The following is an 18,133-nucleotide window of genomic DNA, read 5'->3' on the forward strand; positions in this document are numbered from 1 at the left end:
CTTTACTTGAGTATAGAGAGTCCACCCTTTCTCCACGGTCCGGATGGCCATCTCAATGGTCAACCACACCTGGTAAGGGCCCTACCAGTTCAGCTGGAGGCTGTCCTCTTTCTAGGTCTTGATCAGCACCAAGTCTCCTGGTTGGAAGTGATGAATGGTGAATTGGAGGGGAAGGGTTTGGGACAAGAGTCCTATTAACCTGAGGGTTAGCAATGCAGGAAAGGCCAGTACATAGTTTCTCAGGAATTGATTGCTAGTTTCCATGGGGGGGAAGGGGGGTTTTAGTTCTATGATCCTTCCCAGGTGGGGAAGTCTATTGACGTAGCATGGCATGGTGGCTCTTTAGCAGTGAATGCCATTGACCCATCTGCTTCAGAAATTCTGAGAGGATTAGCATGAAGATATTCAGGGATAGCATATTCTCACAACAGTATTTACTACACTCTGTCTGTTTCCATAAACTAAAAGAAACATTACTGGCTCTGTCATCTTGATGCATGAATACAGTACTTCACTTAAAAGCTTCTCAAACAGGAATGTCAATTAAACATACTTTAACATTATAACCTTGTCAAATGAACTGAAACTGTCAGTACTCATGGCTAAGCCACAATATCCTTTTCCTCCTCTTCATAAGACAAAAGGCATATATACAGGTGGCCCAAATTTTAATTTAAAAAAATGTTTTCAATTCAGAAAGAGTATTAGTACATCAAATATCTTTTAAAACAGTATTATGTTCTCAGAAGATCTGAAACAATGCAAATAAAAAGAATAAAACACACACAAATAAAGTCTTGAGCAATGTACAGTTTTAAAAATTACTATCACACCAGCCAAACAAATCCTTAACCACCTTTTAAATGGATTAATTTATACTATTTTGCTGCAGAAAGAATATCAAAGATCAGTGTCCAACTCAAATTTAAGTTTCACCTTGAATGTGCAAACTCAGAATTTTGCATTGTAAGCTCTAATAGTCTATGTCTACATTTATGTTAAGAATTATATTTGAAAACTACCATATGGGAAAAAAAAAATCACTAGGCCCTTTACTGACTGCTGGTCCCCTCCACCTCTTCTATGGCGATAGGGTATTGTCTTCTAGGGACCACCTCTCCTGGGTTTTTTTTTTTTTTAGTTCAATTTTTCCACCTCTTTCCTAGTTGCCTTTTTTTAAAAAACAAAAACAAAAACAAACCATACCTGCAGGTCAATGTTTCCTTCCTCCTTTTCAGTCAGAAGTCTCATATTTACCTTTATCCAACCCTCCTCCTCTCTGATCCTAATCCCAATCTTATAATTAGAGTTTTATTCCCCTGTCTCAAAAAAGCCCCTACTCCAGTTCCTCTTTTACTGTGTACTATGGAGTTTCACAATCTACCCCAATGTTCCCTTTTCCCTCCCCCCAGAGTTCCACAGTCTAGCCTGCATGGTGCCCATGGTCATATTAATGACTTTATTCTTAATTAAAGTTCCTAGAACAGATTTCTTTCTTCCTTTCCCTGCAATTCATCCTGTTTACATTTCCCTGGGTGTTAATCAACATCGTATGTCTGGTCTATCAGTCTACTGGGCCCTTTATTCCTGAAAATGGACCATCTTGAGAATGTCTCATAGGACCAGAAGGTGCAGCTTGTGGGGGAATCCTGAAGTCAGTGAGACTGCTGGGTAGAGGGTGGCTGGGGAAACTCCAATCTTGCTTGTACTTAAGGGCTGTGGACTGGGGCTTGCTAGAGTTTTCCTTTCCGTAATTTACCCTTTAGGTTTCTGTGCTAGGGAGAGGCCTTTCTCTTTCCTTTCTTCTTCTTTTTATTGTGAATTTTGTGAGGATTCATAGGACAGATCAGTTTTCCATTCAACAAATCATACACACTTTGTATCATCTCATTGAGTGCGACCGCAGCAATGAAACATCACTGATCCCGCTTCATCCCTGTGTTTCCTGTTTCCATCCCTCTTTCTTTCTAACCCATCTAAACCTTGTCCTTGGGTAGATGCTACCCTTTTAATTTGAAATGGCTGATGATTCTAACGTGTACACATCTCCCTAGAGTTATACTGTTCCCCTTACAGACCTGTCCATTTGGCTGAAAATTGAGCCATAGGGGTGAGTTCAGTTCCAGACCTGAAGGGTGACCAAGGGCCATAGTCTCAGGATTCCACCTGTCTTTATCTGACCAGTAAGCCTGGTTTACTTTATGACTCTCAGTTTTGTCGAGGTCATACATTTCTAATTGAACCAGTGTCTGGTGAGTTATACATAAGCAAATTCAGTTGTTCATTCAGCAACTATGAATTGTGTCCATTTTGTGCAGGCAGGCTTCGGGCTAGGTGCTACCCAATATGTGACAGGTACTGTAGCATAGTGGTTACGTATCGGACTGTGAACCTCAAGGTCAGCAGTTCGAAACTGCTAGCTGTTCTGTGGGAGAAAGATGAGGCTTTCTGCTCCCGTAAAGATTTACAGCTTCAGAAACCCTATACAGGGTCGCATTGAGTCAGAACCAATTCCACGACACATAACCAACACCACCACCACTTGATACTACTATATGTCTAATAGCAACCCTGTAAAAGGTGTCTTTGGGGCCTCATTCTATAGATGAGAAAACCAGGATTCATCAAATAAGTAATGGTCTCCAAGTCTTTGCACCCTCTAAATAGCTTAGATTCGAACCAAGGCTTCCAGGTTCAAGAGCCACAGATCTAACCTTGCCGCCTGTCATCTGTATGTGGACGTATACAGGTAGCTGTTGGAATTCAGTAAGCTCTGGCTTGCCTGCCCAGAAGGCACAGCCTGAGAGGTTATTTCTGAATGTGTGTGTGAATGTGTGGTTGTGCACATGGGGTATGTGTGTGCATTCATGTTCCATCTGCAGGACACCCTTGGAAGGAGTCTATGATGGAATGAGAGGGGGAGGTGGCTCTCTAGTGTTCCTCTTTTTTAGAGGGAGTAAGTGTTTTTTTAGAGCCCTGGTGGTTCAGTGGTTAAGCACTTGAGTGCTTAAGGTCAGCAGTTCAAACACACCAGCTACTCTGCAGGCAATTTGCTTCCTCAATGATTAAAAAAAACCCTGAAAACTTAAAATTCATAGCAACCCTATAGGACACAGTAGAACTTCCTCCGAGGGTTCCCGAGGCTGTAATTGTTAAGGAAGCAGACTGCCACAGCTTTCTCCCAGAGGGGTTGATCTGCACCACCAACCTTCTGGTTACTACTGAGCACTTTATCCACCACACCACCACGGGTCCTTCCATAAAGATTGTAATTACTTGCCTTAGAGTTAATTCCAACTCATAGCGTGTCCCTGTATAGAGTTTTCTAGGAGTGGTTGGTGGGTTTGAACCTCCAGCCTTTCGGTTGAAAACAGCCTTGAAGTCAGGCATTTATCCTACAGCATCACAACCTTGGAAACCCTATGGGGCAGTTCTACTCTCTTCTATAGGGCCACGTTAAATCGGAATTGACACAATGGCAGATAACAACACTCGTTTTCTCTCCTAAATGGACTGGGTAACTTCTTCTCAGTCTGTGGGCTGTGTGTGTCAGGGGCAGTCAGACCAGAGCAGGCTGGGCCCGAGCTGCCTGCATTCCTCCATTGCAGCTTGGTTTCCATGGCACTGACCGTCTGGTAAGGACCTTTGTTCACACCAAATGGAGAGCCCCTCACTTGTGTTGGTTTCAAAACAGAATATTCACTCTTTTCTCTCTCTCTCTCTCTTTTTTCCTTCCAGGGGACATATGTGAGATAGGGAGAGGTCACTTGCATCAGTACTGTGGTCCTTCCAGCCTTCAAAATGCATTGTCAAGGGCTAGTGTGGGAAGATACTCCTTTTTTTTTTATCATCTTCCTATGGGGCTACACTAAGCGTGGACCCCCTGGATTCCCTCTGCACCTTGGTCAGACACACATTTATCAAAGTTTGTTTTGAAAACTCTTCAGTGTTTCAGTCTCCACCAGCTCTCATGAATAATGTGTCTGACAAGTTTCACTGCTCACGGTAGATCGAAGCTTGGCCTTTGTTTATTCACAAGCCTCACAGTGTGCTCCCTGATTCTGATGACCTGGGGTCTGTTTCCCATCTCTTCCTTTCAGGAGGCAATTCTTGATCATATTCTCTTCTCTCCTTTGTGTTTCCAGACCAAGGTTTCTCAACCTGCATTCTTGGGACAGTGTGGGCATGGTACGGTTTTGATGTGGGAGCTGTCTTGTAGATTATATGATGTTTAGCCTCTACCCCTTAGATCCCAGCAGCTTCTCCCAGTTGTGACACCAGACATTGCTATAGATCCCCTTGGTGGTGGTGGTGGTGGTAGTGGTATGGCAAAATCACTCCCCGTTGAGAACCACTCTTCTAGACTGAGCAGATGCCCCTCAATGCACATCTTTTCTTAGCTTTCTCCAGGTCTTATTTCTGTGTCTGCAGGGCAAAGAGGCTTCCAGGCTGGGATGAAGCCAGTTCCTATAATTAGCTGGGCTTTGTCATAGTAACTAATATTGATTATGACAGCACTTAATCTCTGAATATTTCACATGAGCTGTGTGAATTAGGGCATTCAGCTTTGATTTTATAGATGATAATGAAGCATAGAGAAACTTTTCAAAATTGGATCCACAGACCACTTATTTTTGTATCACTGGGGAGCAGGGCAGATTTCTGGCTTGTACACCAGACCTACCAGCCAGAATCTTCAGAGGGTCAGGGACTTGGCAATCTACATTTTATGCTTTGCAAGTTCTTTTTTGAATGTTATTATTTGTTGCCACCAAGTTGGTTCCAACTCATAGCAAGCGACCCTATCGAAACACTGCCTGGTCCTGCCACATCCTCACAATGGCTACATGTGAGCTCAGTGTTGCTGCCACTGTGTCAATCCACCTCACTGAGAGTCTTCCACTTTTTCATTGACCCTCCACTTTACCAAGCTTGACGTCCTTCAACAGGGACTGGTCCTTCCTGGTAAAACATGCCCAAAGTCTGTGAGGTGAAGTCTGTCATCCGTACTTCTAAGGAGCAATCCAGCTGTACTTCTTCCAAACAGATTCATTCATTCTTCTGGCGGTCCATGGTATATTCAATATTCTTCATCAACACCATCATTCAAAGGCATCAATTCTTCTCTGATCTTTTTTACTCATTGAATAATTTTACATATATGTGATTACAAAATTTAAAGATGGTGAGATGTCTGTTACTGTTGCTGCTACCTGATGCAGTTCCCCTTCCCCCACTCCCTGCACCCCATATACATGCAGGTATGTATCTTTCTGTAGTTATCTATGGGACCCTGAGCTTTGAGCACACTTTCCAGTGATACTTACCTAGTGAGACCCAGTGCTCTACATCATGATGCTTGACTGACTTGGTATGGGAATTTTGAGGGCAGAAAGGTTTTCTCACTGTGGCTGCCAAAACAGGCATTCTGGAGGTTTGGTGTGTTTGGTGTAAGTCTCTCTCTTGTCAGTTTATCCCTGCACCTGAGTCATAATCAAAGGAAGGGGAAACAAGTTCAAATACAAATAGCTCAGTTTGGGAGACAGAACTTGCTCTCCAGAAGGAACCTCTCCTGTTCTAACCTCTGAGCTTCGAGTCAGTGGGAATTTCATGGGAGGCTTACTCAATCAGCTGAGGTGTCAGGACATGTGAGAGCTTTGGAACGGAGTGTCAGTTTCTTGGAACCAGACAGCAGACCTCTCACGTCTTGATTCTTGGGGCTGGGCTCATAGGCTGTCTTCATTATGCATGTTCTGACTAAACTGTAACTAAGGCCCTGTTGGTTTGGTGTGCCTGATGTGGCTGGTCTTCATTCTCTTTCTGCAGGTTTGGATCCTGCTGGGCCCATGTTTGAAGGGGTGGACATCCACAAGAGGCTCTCCCCTGATGATGCAGACTTTGTGGATGTCCTGCATACCTACACACGATCCTTTGGCTTGAGCATCGGGATTCAGATGCCCATAGGCCATATTGATATCTACCCCAACGGGGGTGACTTCCAGCCAGGCTGTGGACTCAACGACGTCTTGGGGTCAATTGCATATGGAAGTAAGTTCCTTCTTTTCTGCTTCATGTGGAAGCATCTCTTCAATCAGCCAGAGCGCTTAGTGTCCCCAGTACCATTCGTGTCACAACTTATTACTACTCCCTCTTCCCCCCAATGCAACAAGGAACCCTGGTAGGGTAATGGGTGATGAGTTGGACAGCTAACTGCAAGGTCCACATTTTGAATCCACCAGGTGCTCTATGGGAGAAAGATGAAGTTTTCTGCTCCCATAAAGGTTTACAGCCTCAGAAACTCTGTACGGCGTTGCTGTGAGTTGGAACTGACACGATGGCACACAGCAGCAAGCCCCACCCAATTATCTTCAAATGTTGTGTTTGACGTTTCCCATCATCCTATGAGCCTATGAATCGCTACCCTGCAGTTTTTGCTATGCTGTAATTCCATAGTTGTTATTTATTGTTGGGTTTTTTTTTATGACAAAAGGAATGCATATTTTTGGAAACAATCAAGCAATATCAAATTGCATAAAACAAAAAGTCACCCCCCCAATTCACCCTAATTTTCACTCCTTAAAGGTAGTTAGTATGAATAATTTTGGATGTATCCTTCTAGCCTTTTTTCCTTTGCAATTTTATGTATATGTGTGTGGGTATAGTGATCTCTTCCAAAAATGGGATCTTAACCACAATGCCCTACAAATTTCTTTTTCAGTCGTAATAGGTTATGGACATTCTCACAAACCAGGACATTTGAGATTGGCTTACTCTATGGAGTCCTGGTGTGGCACTGTGGGCTAATGCGTCAGACTGCAAAGCCATTTGAACTGGAACATCAGTGGTTCAAGCTTACTAGCTGTTCCTTGGAAACCCTATACAGGGTCGCTATGGGTTAGAACTGACTCGACGGCACTTAACAACAGCAACAACCCTTTATAAAGCTGCATAATAGTCCATAACATGGATACACTATAATTCAGTGTTTGACTAGTATTTTAAAAAAACAAAACTAACATGTTTTCTCCATTCAGTTCCAATTTATATTCTAAGTGCTTGAGCAGACTTGATATGAACTGAATCTGCTGCTGAAACTGATGTGTAGCTCCGTGTGACCAGTCCTTTTTGGGGTCTTCCATATTCTCATGGTCTTGGATTCGGCAGCATTTTCTAGTTGTCTCTTCACCCTGATGCTCTGCCCTTTGGATGACCCACTCTGTCCCTCTCTTGATAAGGATTGTATGGAATTATGGTATTTCTAGAGGCTGGTGGTGTCAGTGAAGAAGGGATAGAATTCACTTTGTCAAATTTTTCTTAAAGTCTAAATGATTATCCTTAGTTTCTGGTTATAAGAAACAATGATGTAGCGGGAAAAAAACAAAAAACCCCAGCTGTATTGCCATCATATCCATTCTGACTCATAACGAATGGCCCCCTAGGGTTTCCCATGCCATCATCCATGGCACTGAACAACAATAACAGTCTTTACAGAAGCAGACTTCCACATCTGTTTCTCATGGAAATTTTACCGATGTTTCAAATTGCCAGCCTTTTGATTAGCAGCCTAGTGCTTTAACCAGGGGCCAGAAAATCCAAATTATACTCCTAACTATATGACCCTGAGCAAATCAATTCACCTCTATGGCCCTTTGGGTTTTAATTAATAATTGAAGGGCTTGGACTCAAATGGGGTTAGCAAACATATCCTTAAAGAGTCAGATAGTATTTTAGGTTTCGCAGGACATACTGTCTATTTCAACTATCCCACTGTACTACAATAGCATGAAAGCAGCAATAAACAATCCATAAACAAATGAGCATGACTATGTTCCAATAAAACTTTATTCACAAAGACAAGTGGCTTAGCCTGCAGGCTGTAGTTTGCTACTCTATACTAGGTTGTTGTTGTTAAGTGCCGTGGAGTCGGTTCCAACTCAAAGTGACCCTATACAGGGTTTCCGAGACTGTAAATCTTTACGGGAGCAAAACACCTCATCTTTCTCCTGCGGAACTGCTAGTAGTTTCAAACTGGTGACCCTGAGGTTCGCAGCCCGATTTCCAAGGCTGTAAATCTTGATGGGAGTAGAAAGCCTCATCTTTCTCCCACGAAGCGGCTGGTAGTTATGAACAGCTGACCTTAAGGTTCGCAGCCTGATTCATAACCACTATACTACCAGAGCTCCTTCTATACTAGGTAGAGTTAGGCATTTGATCTATTTCTACTGTTTTGTGACTACACAATGCTTATCAGGACTTAGTGAATTAGGACTCCTTCCACATACCTGCATCACCCAATCTAGTACTTACTAAGCACGCTCTTTGTGTGTGTTAGTGCCATTTTGCTATCTAGAAAGAAAGCAGGTCAGTGTGGGGGATGATCTTTCCTTTACCTAAGAGCCTAGAACAGCACTGGGCACGCGTTAGGAATTACACACGTAAGAATACTAATAGAATACTAACAGCAGCAAAGCAAATAGCTCTTGTTGTCATTGTTTAGGGGCACTGAGTTTCTGCTAAGGGTGGAGGTAGCATTTGGAAAAGGATAGCAGTGCTGGCTGCACAGCATGAGGGACATAGTCAAAGCCATTGAATTGCCCATGTAAAAATTGTGGAATTGGCAAATGTTTGGTTACATTTCTTTTTACCACAATACTAAAAAAAGAGACAACCATTAAAGATTTTGTAGCTTACTCTCCATTTATTAAGGATCTCTGATAGTGCAGTGGTTCCGAGTCGGGCTGCTAATCTCAAGGTCAGCAGTTAAAAACTACCAGCAGTTCTGTGGGCAAAAGATGAGGCTTTCTGCTCCTGTAAAGATCTATGCAGGAGCAGAAACCCTATGCAGGATCACGATGAGTCGGAACTGACTCCATGGCACATAACCACCACCACCACCATCCATTTATTACAAAACCACTGAGGATAATAAGTCAAAATGAATATACGTGAAAAGAAAACAAGCTCTCACGGAGCAAGCGTACGGTGCTGACAGACAGACTCAGTGGTCACATGAGCTCAGGCACTCACCCTTTATGTCCCCTCACCCCACAGCCATCACGGAAGTGGTGAAATGTGAACACGAGCGTGCTGTGCACCTGTTTGTTGACTCCTTGGTGAATCAGGACAAGCCAAGCTTCGCCTTCCAGTGCACCGACTCCAACCGGTTCAAAAAGGGCATCTGTCTCAGCTGCCGGAAGAACCGCTGTAACAGCATCGGCTACAATGCCAAGAAAATGAGGAACAAGAGGAACAGTAAAATGTACCTGAAAACCAGGGCGGGCATGCCATTCAGAGGTAAACTTCAGTCCCTGAAGTGCTCTTGAGGAAGGGCTTTAATCTTAGTCCTCCTTAGCATCATGATGAAAGACCTCTGGTGGTGCAGTCAGTAAACACTTGACTGCAAACTGAAAGGTTTCATGTCCACTAGCTCCACAGGAAAAAGATGGGACAGTCGGCTTCCATAAAGATTACGGCTTTGGAAATCCTATGGAACAGTTCTGTCCTATAGGGGTCAGTATGAATAGGATTTGCCTTGATGGCAGCCGGTAGCGGGTAATGCTATATCGCAGAAAAAGGTGCAACCCAGCCCAGGGGAGTGGCCCAGCATGGCGACTGCCCATTCAAATCCCTGCAAATCTGACTGCGTTGTGCACATGCTGGGAAACTCAATGGTTCAAAATGAGGTGGGGATACCTTTTGTGCTATGATCCATGACCACACATCTTATATTTCTATCTTGTGTTTAACTCTCCAAAGCAGTTTCATATTTGCATTTTCGTTTGATCGGCACAACAAATTTGAGACAGAGAGAACAGGGGATCAAAATTATACCTTACATTTTAGTAATGTTCAAGAACTGTATAGTTTTGCGCGCATTGTTTTATATATGAGGAAGTTGCAGCTCATAGCGGTTAATACCATGGACCTTAATCTAAGGTCATGCAGGTAGAAAATGGCCATGTCCAAATTCCCCAATAGTCCCCTGACTCCCAAATTCAGAACTCCTCCTGGTATACTGCAGTGAGGTCTTGTGCCATTGGACAGAAAGGGTCCCGAGAGAAGATTCCAGTCCCCACATCTTCAGTGTGTTGATGACAAGCATACCCTACTCACGTCTTTGCTCTGCTTTCCCCTCAGTCTACCATTATCAGATGAAAGTCCACATCTTCAGTTACAAGAACGCGGGAGAAATCGAACCCACCTTTTACATCACCCTGTATGGCACCAATGCGGATTCCCAGACTCTGCCTTTGGAAATGTGAGTCACGGTTTCCTTCCTGGGTGTCAGAAATGAGAGAGAGTGAACGAGCTTCAAGCAAATGCAGGGGAGTGTGATCTGGGCTCCTAGGGAGGAACTGGGTGGGTCGAGTGGCCTCTCCTGGCTCTGTTCTCTCCCAGAGCCTGACTCAGATTGTTTCTGGCAGGGAGGCTCCCTTGATGACTCAGCCGCATGACAAGCCGCTGGGATCAGTTGTGCAGAAACTGCTGCTTTGGGAGATTTGGAGCCTCATAAGCATCTTCCTTGGACCTTTCCTAAATGATCTGGCAGTGGGTGGGGTCCGAAGTAATCTGCATATTTGTTGAGCACCTGCAAGCAGGATGCCAAGTAAAGTTGGGATTGTGAGGAAATGCCTGCTAAGTACCTGCTTGTAGGACTCTGGACACATTCACAAATGGGGTAAGGCAGACCACACTAAATGCCAAGTGAGAAGCACAGCCGTGAAGGGCTAGTTCAGAGGGTAACAGATCCCTATTGGCTGAGAGGAACACTTGTCTAGTAGGATGTGATTTCTGTGTGGGCTCTCATTTCTGCTCTGGTGGTCCTGCCTGTCCAGACAGTAGTGTGAGTGTGAACTGCATCCATATGACTGGTTGGGATCAGGAGTCCAGTGCTTATGGGCAGTTATATCTCTGACAGTGTGTCACACACATGAGCTTCTGCTCTGGTCCTGCTGGTGGGACTTGGAGGGTCCAGGTCAGGGAGGGAACTCATGACTTTTTCTCCAAGGGATCACCCCATGTGGTGCAGCAGTTTTAGGGTTCAGGAGGATGAGATGGGCTTTTCTCTCACCTTGTAGAGTGGAGAAGATTGGCCTAAATGCCACCAACACATTCCTGGTATACACTGAGGAGGACTTGGGTGACCTCTTGAAGATCAAACTCACCTGGGAGGGGACATCTCAGTCCTGGTACAACCTGTGGAAGGAGCTTCGAAGCTACCTGTCTCAACCTGGAAACCCTTCTCGGGAGCTGAATATCAGACGCATCCGGGTCAAGTCTGGGGAAACCCAGCGGAAGTAAGTACCTTGTGAACTTTCTCCTATTTCGTGTGAAGAGAGAGCAGCAGGTGGGGGTCACTGCTAGGTCCTTCCTTCTAAACATTCACGAGCATTCAAGCCAACCTTGAACACTGGGACAAGGTCGCTGATCACGGACCCTCTGCAGAGAGGAACGGGTGAACCCAAACCTTTGTTGAGTAGATTCCAACTTATCGCAACTCTATAGGATACAGTAGAACTGCCCCATAGACTTTCCAAGGCTGTAAATCTTTAAGGATACAGACTGCCACATCTTTCATCCACAGAGAGACTGGTTGGTTTGAACTGCCAACCTTTTTGTTCGTAGCTGCATGCATGACCATTGTGCCACCAGGGCTCCTGAGAGGTGGGTAAGGGGGCTGCCATCCAGTCCCTGTTTGCTGAACTTGGAGGAAGGTAGTCTTTTCCTGGACAGGATTGTTTAGGAAGGCCAGCTTGTCCTGCTCACCATGGGGCATTGCAATCAGTAAGCTTTGTTTGTCCAGAGCAAGCTGAAGTCTCATCCAGGGAGTGCCCAGCTTGCCCTGGGTGGCAGAGGTCTGTGGGAGAATGCATTTTCTCCAAAGATGTTATTATATCCTTCAGGGGCTTTGAGGCAAGGACAAGGGGTGGGGGCCCTAAATTTAAGTCACAGAAACTTCTCTGTCCCATGCCAGCTGGCAGACCCAGACCTTCATATAGCAGTCCTCCGCCAGGCCGGGGCTCTGACAGCTGCTTCCTCAGTAGGAACCAGGGAAGCTGGGAGACCTTTGCCAGGAGAGGAGGCCTTCATCTGCCGAGCGTTGTGGCAGGTCTGGTAGAGGTCACTGCCAGCCCTGGGAAGTGGGTGCGGAGCAGTCCTAACCTCTTTGTATCTGGTCTGGCCCTTTCTTCCTGTATCTTGTACACATCCATCATCTCTGACAAGCCGGGCAGCACGGGGAAGCTTAAGTCCCTTGTGCAGTGATTCGTCTAGAACCCTGTGTGTCAGATTTTGGGGGTGGGGAAGGGGGAGGAGCTGCTAGTCCCAAGCCTCTGGTCTAGAGAATTGTGTAACTTTTTACTTCTCTTGATAAGTACAACCTGTGCCTAGGGGTGTGATATCAGAAAGATTATTCTTTTTAGAAAATATTCCAAGTATAATAAATACCCATTAAACCATTGGACTACTAATCTTAAGGTCAGCAGTTCAAACCCACCAGCTGGTCTTCAAAAACCTTTTACAGGTCGCTATGAATTGGAACTGACTCAAAGGCACGTAACAACAAACCATCACGGGGAATTACCAAATGTAAACACTTTTCCTTATTGGTTTTGTTTATTTTTCCTTACTGATTGTTGTTGTTAAGTGCTGTTGTATTTCGTTAGCAGTCCAGTGCCAATCCTACAGTGCCACACCAGGACTCCTACGTATATCCTACTGTTAGGTGCTGTTACGTTGGTTCTGACTCGTAGTGACCCCGTATAGGGTTTCTGAGGAGCAGCTGGTAGGTTTAAACCATTTACTTGTGGTTAGCAGTCCAGTGTTTATCCTAGCTTTAGATAAGAGCCTTTAAAAAGTAAAACTTCACAGATCTAGTTAAAGGCTCTTTGTGACCTACCTTATTCTATTCCTCACCCTCTAACAAACAACCAGATGTAACTCATCTTCCGATGGTAGTGTGTTTCCTTCCTATAAATTTTGAAACCTTTACTACTTCTGTTTGAGGAGTCCCTGGGTGGCATAGTTAAGCGCTCAACTACTAGACAAAAGGTGGTGGTTCAAACTCACTTGGAGGTGCCTCGGAAGACAGGTGTGACAATTCGCTTTTCCCAAAGGTCACAGTTTGAAAACCCTATGGAGCAGTTCTACTCTGCACACAAGCCAGAATCGCCTCGATAACGAATAAATAACCAGCACAACTTCTGCGGGTATCCATAAATGATGCATTAGATTGTTTTGGATGCTCCTGAACTTGAGACAAAAGGACATATCATTTTATAAGTTGCTTGGTTTCATTCAACATTGTTTTTCCAATACAGCTTGTCCAATACATACAGGTCTAGTGTATTCACAGTTAACTTTTATATGTAAAATCTTCACTGTATGAGGAAACTACGGTTTAATCTTTCTCCTGCTGAATATTTAAGCTGTTTCCGCTGTTTTGTAGCTACAAATAGTGCTGAGATGAACCTTCTTGTACGTTTTCCTTGTGTATGTGTGTGAGGGCGTCTTTGGGGTATACATACCAAAAAGTGGAAATACTGGTGTTACTGCAATGGTTAAGTAGTCACATATTTGCTGGTCAAGCTAATCAGGCTACTGAGGTGTGGGGCAGCCCAGCTGGGCTTGGCCTAATGTTATGTTTGAAATGGTTTTAGACCCTTGATGATTTCCAGTGATCTTGGTTGTCACCTGGGAACCCTTTGATTTTGACTCGCAGCTGAGCTCCAGTTAGTCTTATCAAGGGGTATTTATGGAGCTCCATATTTCACCCAGCGTAGTGGTTACAAATCGGGCTGAGAACCGCAAGGTCAGCAGTTCAAAACTACCAGTTGTTCCACAGGAGAAAGGTGAGGCTTTCTGCTCCCGTAAAGATTTACAGCCTTGGAAACCCTGTACAGGGTCACAATGAGTCAGAAGCGACTCCACGGTACTTAACAACAACAACAACAACAACATATTTCACCAGCCGCTCCTTGGAAACCCTGTATGGGGTCGCTATGAGCGAAACAGACTTCATGGCATTTAACAACAACAACATATTATAGGTAGGAGTTTCTGGGTGGTACAAAGGGTTAAAACACTTGGCTGCTAACCAAGAGGTTGGAGGTTTGAGTCCATCCAGAAGTGACTTGAAAGAAAAACCTGGTGAGCTACTTCTGAAAGTACCCACTCAGACACACATGGGGCCACCATGAGTTAGGAGTGACAACTGGTTTCACAGTCTAGGTACCTGCGTTCCTGCATTTGGACAGTTTATGTTCTTACAAAAGTTAACCATAAATGTAGAAATCAATTATCAATATTTAAAAATAAAACAAAACATCATTAACTCCATGCCACAAGAAGTAATGATAATAACAAAAGCTACATTAATATAAAGATATGCTTTTTTGCTAAATTGAGGGGTTGAGGAAAGGTTGGCTCATGAGGCTTCAGGGAGGCTCAGACATTTAAAGGCAGAGGGGATGGACACAGAGGAGAAGGTGGAAGAGGTGTGCTTAAAGGCTGCATAAGGTTGAACTGTGGGAGTCTTTGAAGCAAGACACTTGAGTCTTTGTAGGAGTGATGTCTCCATCTACCCATCCACCCACCCACCTATCCAGCCAGCCAGCCAGCAAGTCACCCACCCACCCATCCATCTATCCACCCACCCATCCATCCATCCATCCATCCACCCAGCCAGAAAGCCACCCATCCACCCATCCATCCATCCATCTACTCACCATCCATTCATCCACCCACCATCCATCCATCCATCTACCCATTCATTCATCCATCCACCCACCCACCATCCATCCATCCATCCATCCACCCACTCACCATCCATCCATTCACCCACCATCCATCCATCCATCCATCCATCTATCCATCCACCTCGACTGCAGAAAGCACTGCCTAGCTGACGCACAGCCGGCTACATCAGTGTTTTTTCCCCCGTCTAGATTGACTTTTTGTGCAGAAGATTCTGAGAACACCAGCATATCTCCTGGCCAGGAGTTATGGTTTCACAAGTGTCGTGATGGCTGGAGGATGAAGAACGAAACCAGGTAACTGGGTATTCCCTTTCCATCCACTCTGCACACAGTGGCTGACCATATAACTTATGCTGGACACAACTTGGGCACTAGGGTTATGGCAGTGGATAAAGCAAAACTTTTTTCCTTCTGGAGTGGACCTTCTACTGGAGGGAGACAGACAAATAAGTGAAATATATAGAATGCTGATGGCGTTACTGTTCCCGCGACTTTGTTCCACCTCATCTTGTCACTTCAAAAGGAGGCCTTTCCAGTAACCCAGTCTTCATGGTTGATGTCCATGTCCTGACTCAGTTGAAGCCAGTGGGAAGGTTCCTAAGTTCCTGGTTCCTGGCCACTATGTTGGGGTGGGGTGGGAGGAAAAGGAGATGCACACGTACTTCCTTTCTTTAGGGACTCAGGTTGGTGTGAGTGGGTATAAGTGAGTCTGATTCTCCCCCTTTTGAGAAGCTTGAAAACTCACGTACTGAGTCAGACAAATGGGTAGTCTTGCTTCAATATCCGTTGCCTCATGCTGGAATACCATTATTCCAGAATCAAGGCAAGCCAGTTCCATGGTGAGAGGCAATGGATTCATCAAAAAGGGGAGCCTGTCTCATGTCTTCTGAACCTAAACACAGTTACCCCATCTACCCTGGCCCTAACCAGGTACTAGATAGTAACACCTCAGCCATATACTGAGCATTTGGTGGGTGCCCACCCTGTGCTCACTGCCTGACATACTTTATCTCACTTAATTTTTTCTTCAAGCCCAGGAGCAGGTGTTGTTATCCCAGCGTACAGATGAAGAAACTGAGGCTTGGAGAGAGGGGTCACCCAGTTAGTTAGTGGTAGCAGATGAAGAGCTGAAGCTTGCCCTCTTTCTGAGCATGGACGTTTCCCTTGCTCCTGATAAATCACAACACCCCAGCCTGAGTACCAATTATCATGCAGCTGTGCCTGGACTGGGGTCCCCTGTGATTAAATGTCTGCCAACCTTGGGGCCCAGCTGAGCCTCAGCTGGTCTGTCTCCAGTTTAGGAACATCAGTTCTAGCACAAGTACAGTAATCACAGGACTTGTGAGCTTCTGAAAGCTGCCCGTCTCATTAAGTAACTCAGGCTAGCCTAGGCTCCTAAGATTTTCTGCTATAATAATAATTTTTAATTCTTTATGTTTGTATTTAAATTTATACTTTTAAAGTGCTTCTGGAGCCCTGGTGGCACAGTGGCTAAGTGTTATGCTGCTAACCAAAAAGTCAGTTCGGTGGTTCAAACCTACCAGCCACTCTGTGTGAGAAAGATGTCTGCTCACACAAAGATTTACAACTGTGGAAATGCTATGGGGTAACCCTACTCTGTCCTTTAGGATTGCTATCAGTCAGTGGATTTGGTTTTGGGTTTTAAAGTGCTTCCATTTGTCTTATTATCACTGATCCTCAGAGCAGCTGTTTAAATTGGACTTAACCAGGAAAGGTTGTTATGATAAGACAATAAGATATTTTATTCTTTTTTACTGATCTAGAACTTCATAATACTTGAGAAATATATGATTCACCTCATACTATTTTGAAAAAAAAAAAAATCCCTTCTTAAAAGAAAACAATAGGAGTCTAGGTAATAAGTTAACACTAGGAAGTTGTAGGGGGAGCGTGGTGGCTCTGTATTATAAACACTGAACTGCGAACCACAAGGTCTGTAGTTCGAGCCTGCCAGCTACTCCATGGGAGAAAGATGAGGCTTTCTGCTCCCTTGAAGATTGAAAGCCTCAGAAACCCTACACAGGGTGGCTGTGAGTTGGAACCAACTCCACGGCACTTAACAACAGGAAGTTGTAGCATCCCTTGGCATCTGCAACACCTTTGGTATTCTCTCTCCTGGCATGGGTGCTGTCCATTTGTCTTCTGAGAATGAGATTGAGGATCAGAAAGCTCAGTGGCACATTAATGTAGCTGAGACTAGTGGCCAGATTTTTTGACTCAGTCTTGCCTGCTTCCTGCCATACTATGATCTCTTTTGTATTTCTGTATCAAAGTTAAGAGGACACTTGGGTGGCTCTCTCCACATGTATGTGTGTGTGTGTTGGTTGGGGTGGGTATTGTGTGGAACACGTAGTGTACAGACCATGGTGAATGGAAGTAGGAAACCCAGGAAAGCGCCCCAGTGCGTGGTGCTCACAGTGAGTATGTGGCTCCCTGGGCGAGGGATTTAGAAAGAAGTACTCAGGAGCTTTTCTATTTGTTCTAAAACAGGAAGTAAAGTAATCTGACTGGTGTGGAAGGAAAGCTTGGTCTTTCCATTTTGAGCCTGCCCACTGTCAATGTTTGTGGTGTGAACGAACTGATGAATATCACTTTCTCAAATGCTTCCTTTCAGTCCAACTGTGGAACATCTCTGAGGTTGCCACCAAGGACACACCACCTTCTACACGCATGGAAAAAGTTACTGTTGAGGACCTGCCCGATGGAACGACTTCTCTCAGCCTTGACCCAGAGCCCTGGGAAGGACTTGTTCTCTGGGCCTGGGCCTTTGCCTCCTGTGACAGCTGGGACTTACTGGCTAGAGGGAACCATGCCTGCTGTAGCTCCTGTTGCTGCCCTGACTCTAAGCCCTCGATGACACTTGGAGTACCAAGTCCTGCTTGTGTCCTCTGTGTATATGGCCCGCTTCTTGGGGCCTTTGAGCACAAGGGCCTGGTTTCTAGATGAGCCAGTGCTTTGCCCAACAAGGAATGCTGGTTCTAAAGTGGCTCTGTGCGCAACGCTATCAACTGTTTGACCTGACTTGAACCTTCATAAAAGGTCTTTCCTCTGAGAGCTGACTCACGTCCAGATGGCCAACTAGTTGCCTTGTTCACCCAGATAGGAGAGAGTGGCTTTAGGGAATGTGGAGGCCCTGGCTGTTTCAGTTCTGATGGCTGTACTGGTCAATATTGGTTGCATTTTAGACATTCTGTTCTGCTCCCCAACTCACCCTCCAAAGCATCTTAATTGTTCATTTAAAATTTTGATTGAACAAATGTTTATCCCGCATGCAAAATTAAATAAGATGTTGCAGTAGACCCATTTCTAAACCTCACTAGACTTTGTCTTCTCACCACACTTTGTCAACTTTGGAG

The 18,133-nt window shown here is 44.8% G+C and overlaps 1 protein-coding gene across 1 annotated transcript in view; it reads left to right on the plus strand.

Moving 5' to 3' along the window:
* Nucleotides 1-17,413, plus strand: part of LIPG (lipase, endothelial) — a 29,951-nt gene extending 12,538 nt beyond the window's left edge. Inside the window, exons 5-10 of the mRNA XM_006837486.1 lie at nucleotides 5,827-6,048; nucleotides 9,052-9,294; nucleotides 10,138-10,258; nucleotides 11,079-11,297; nucleotides 14,946-15,050; nucleotides 17,392-17,413. Coding sequence (XP_006837549.1) covers nucleotides 5,827-6,048; nucleotides 9,052-9,294; nucleotides 10,138-10,258; nucleotides 11,079-11,297; nucleotides 14,946-15,050; nucleotides 17,392-17,413 — 932 coding nt within the window. The remainder of the gene's footprint in view (nucleotides 1-5,826; nucleotides 6,049-9,051; nucleotides 9,295-10,137; nucleotides 10,259-11,078; nucleotides 11,298-14,945; nucleotides 15,051-17,391) is intronic.
* The last annotated feature ends 720 nt before the right edge of the window (nucleotides 17,414-18,133 follow it).

Source organism: Chrysochloris asiatica, unplaced genomic scaffold (genome assembly GCF_000296735.1).
Source record: "Chrysochloris asiatica unplaced genomic scaffold, ChrAsi1.0 scaffold00021, whole genome shotgun sequence".
NCBI classification, from domain to species: domain Eukaryota; kingdom Metazoa; phylum Chordata; class Mammalia; order Afrosoricida; family Chrysochloridae; genus Chrysochloris; species Chrysochloris asiatica.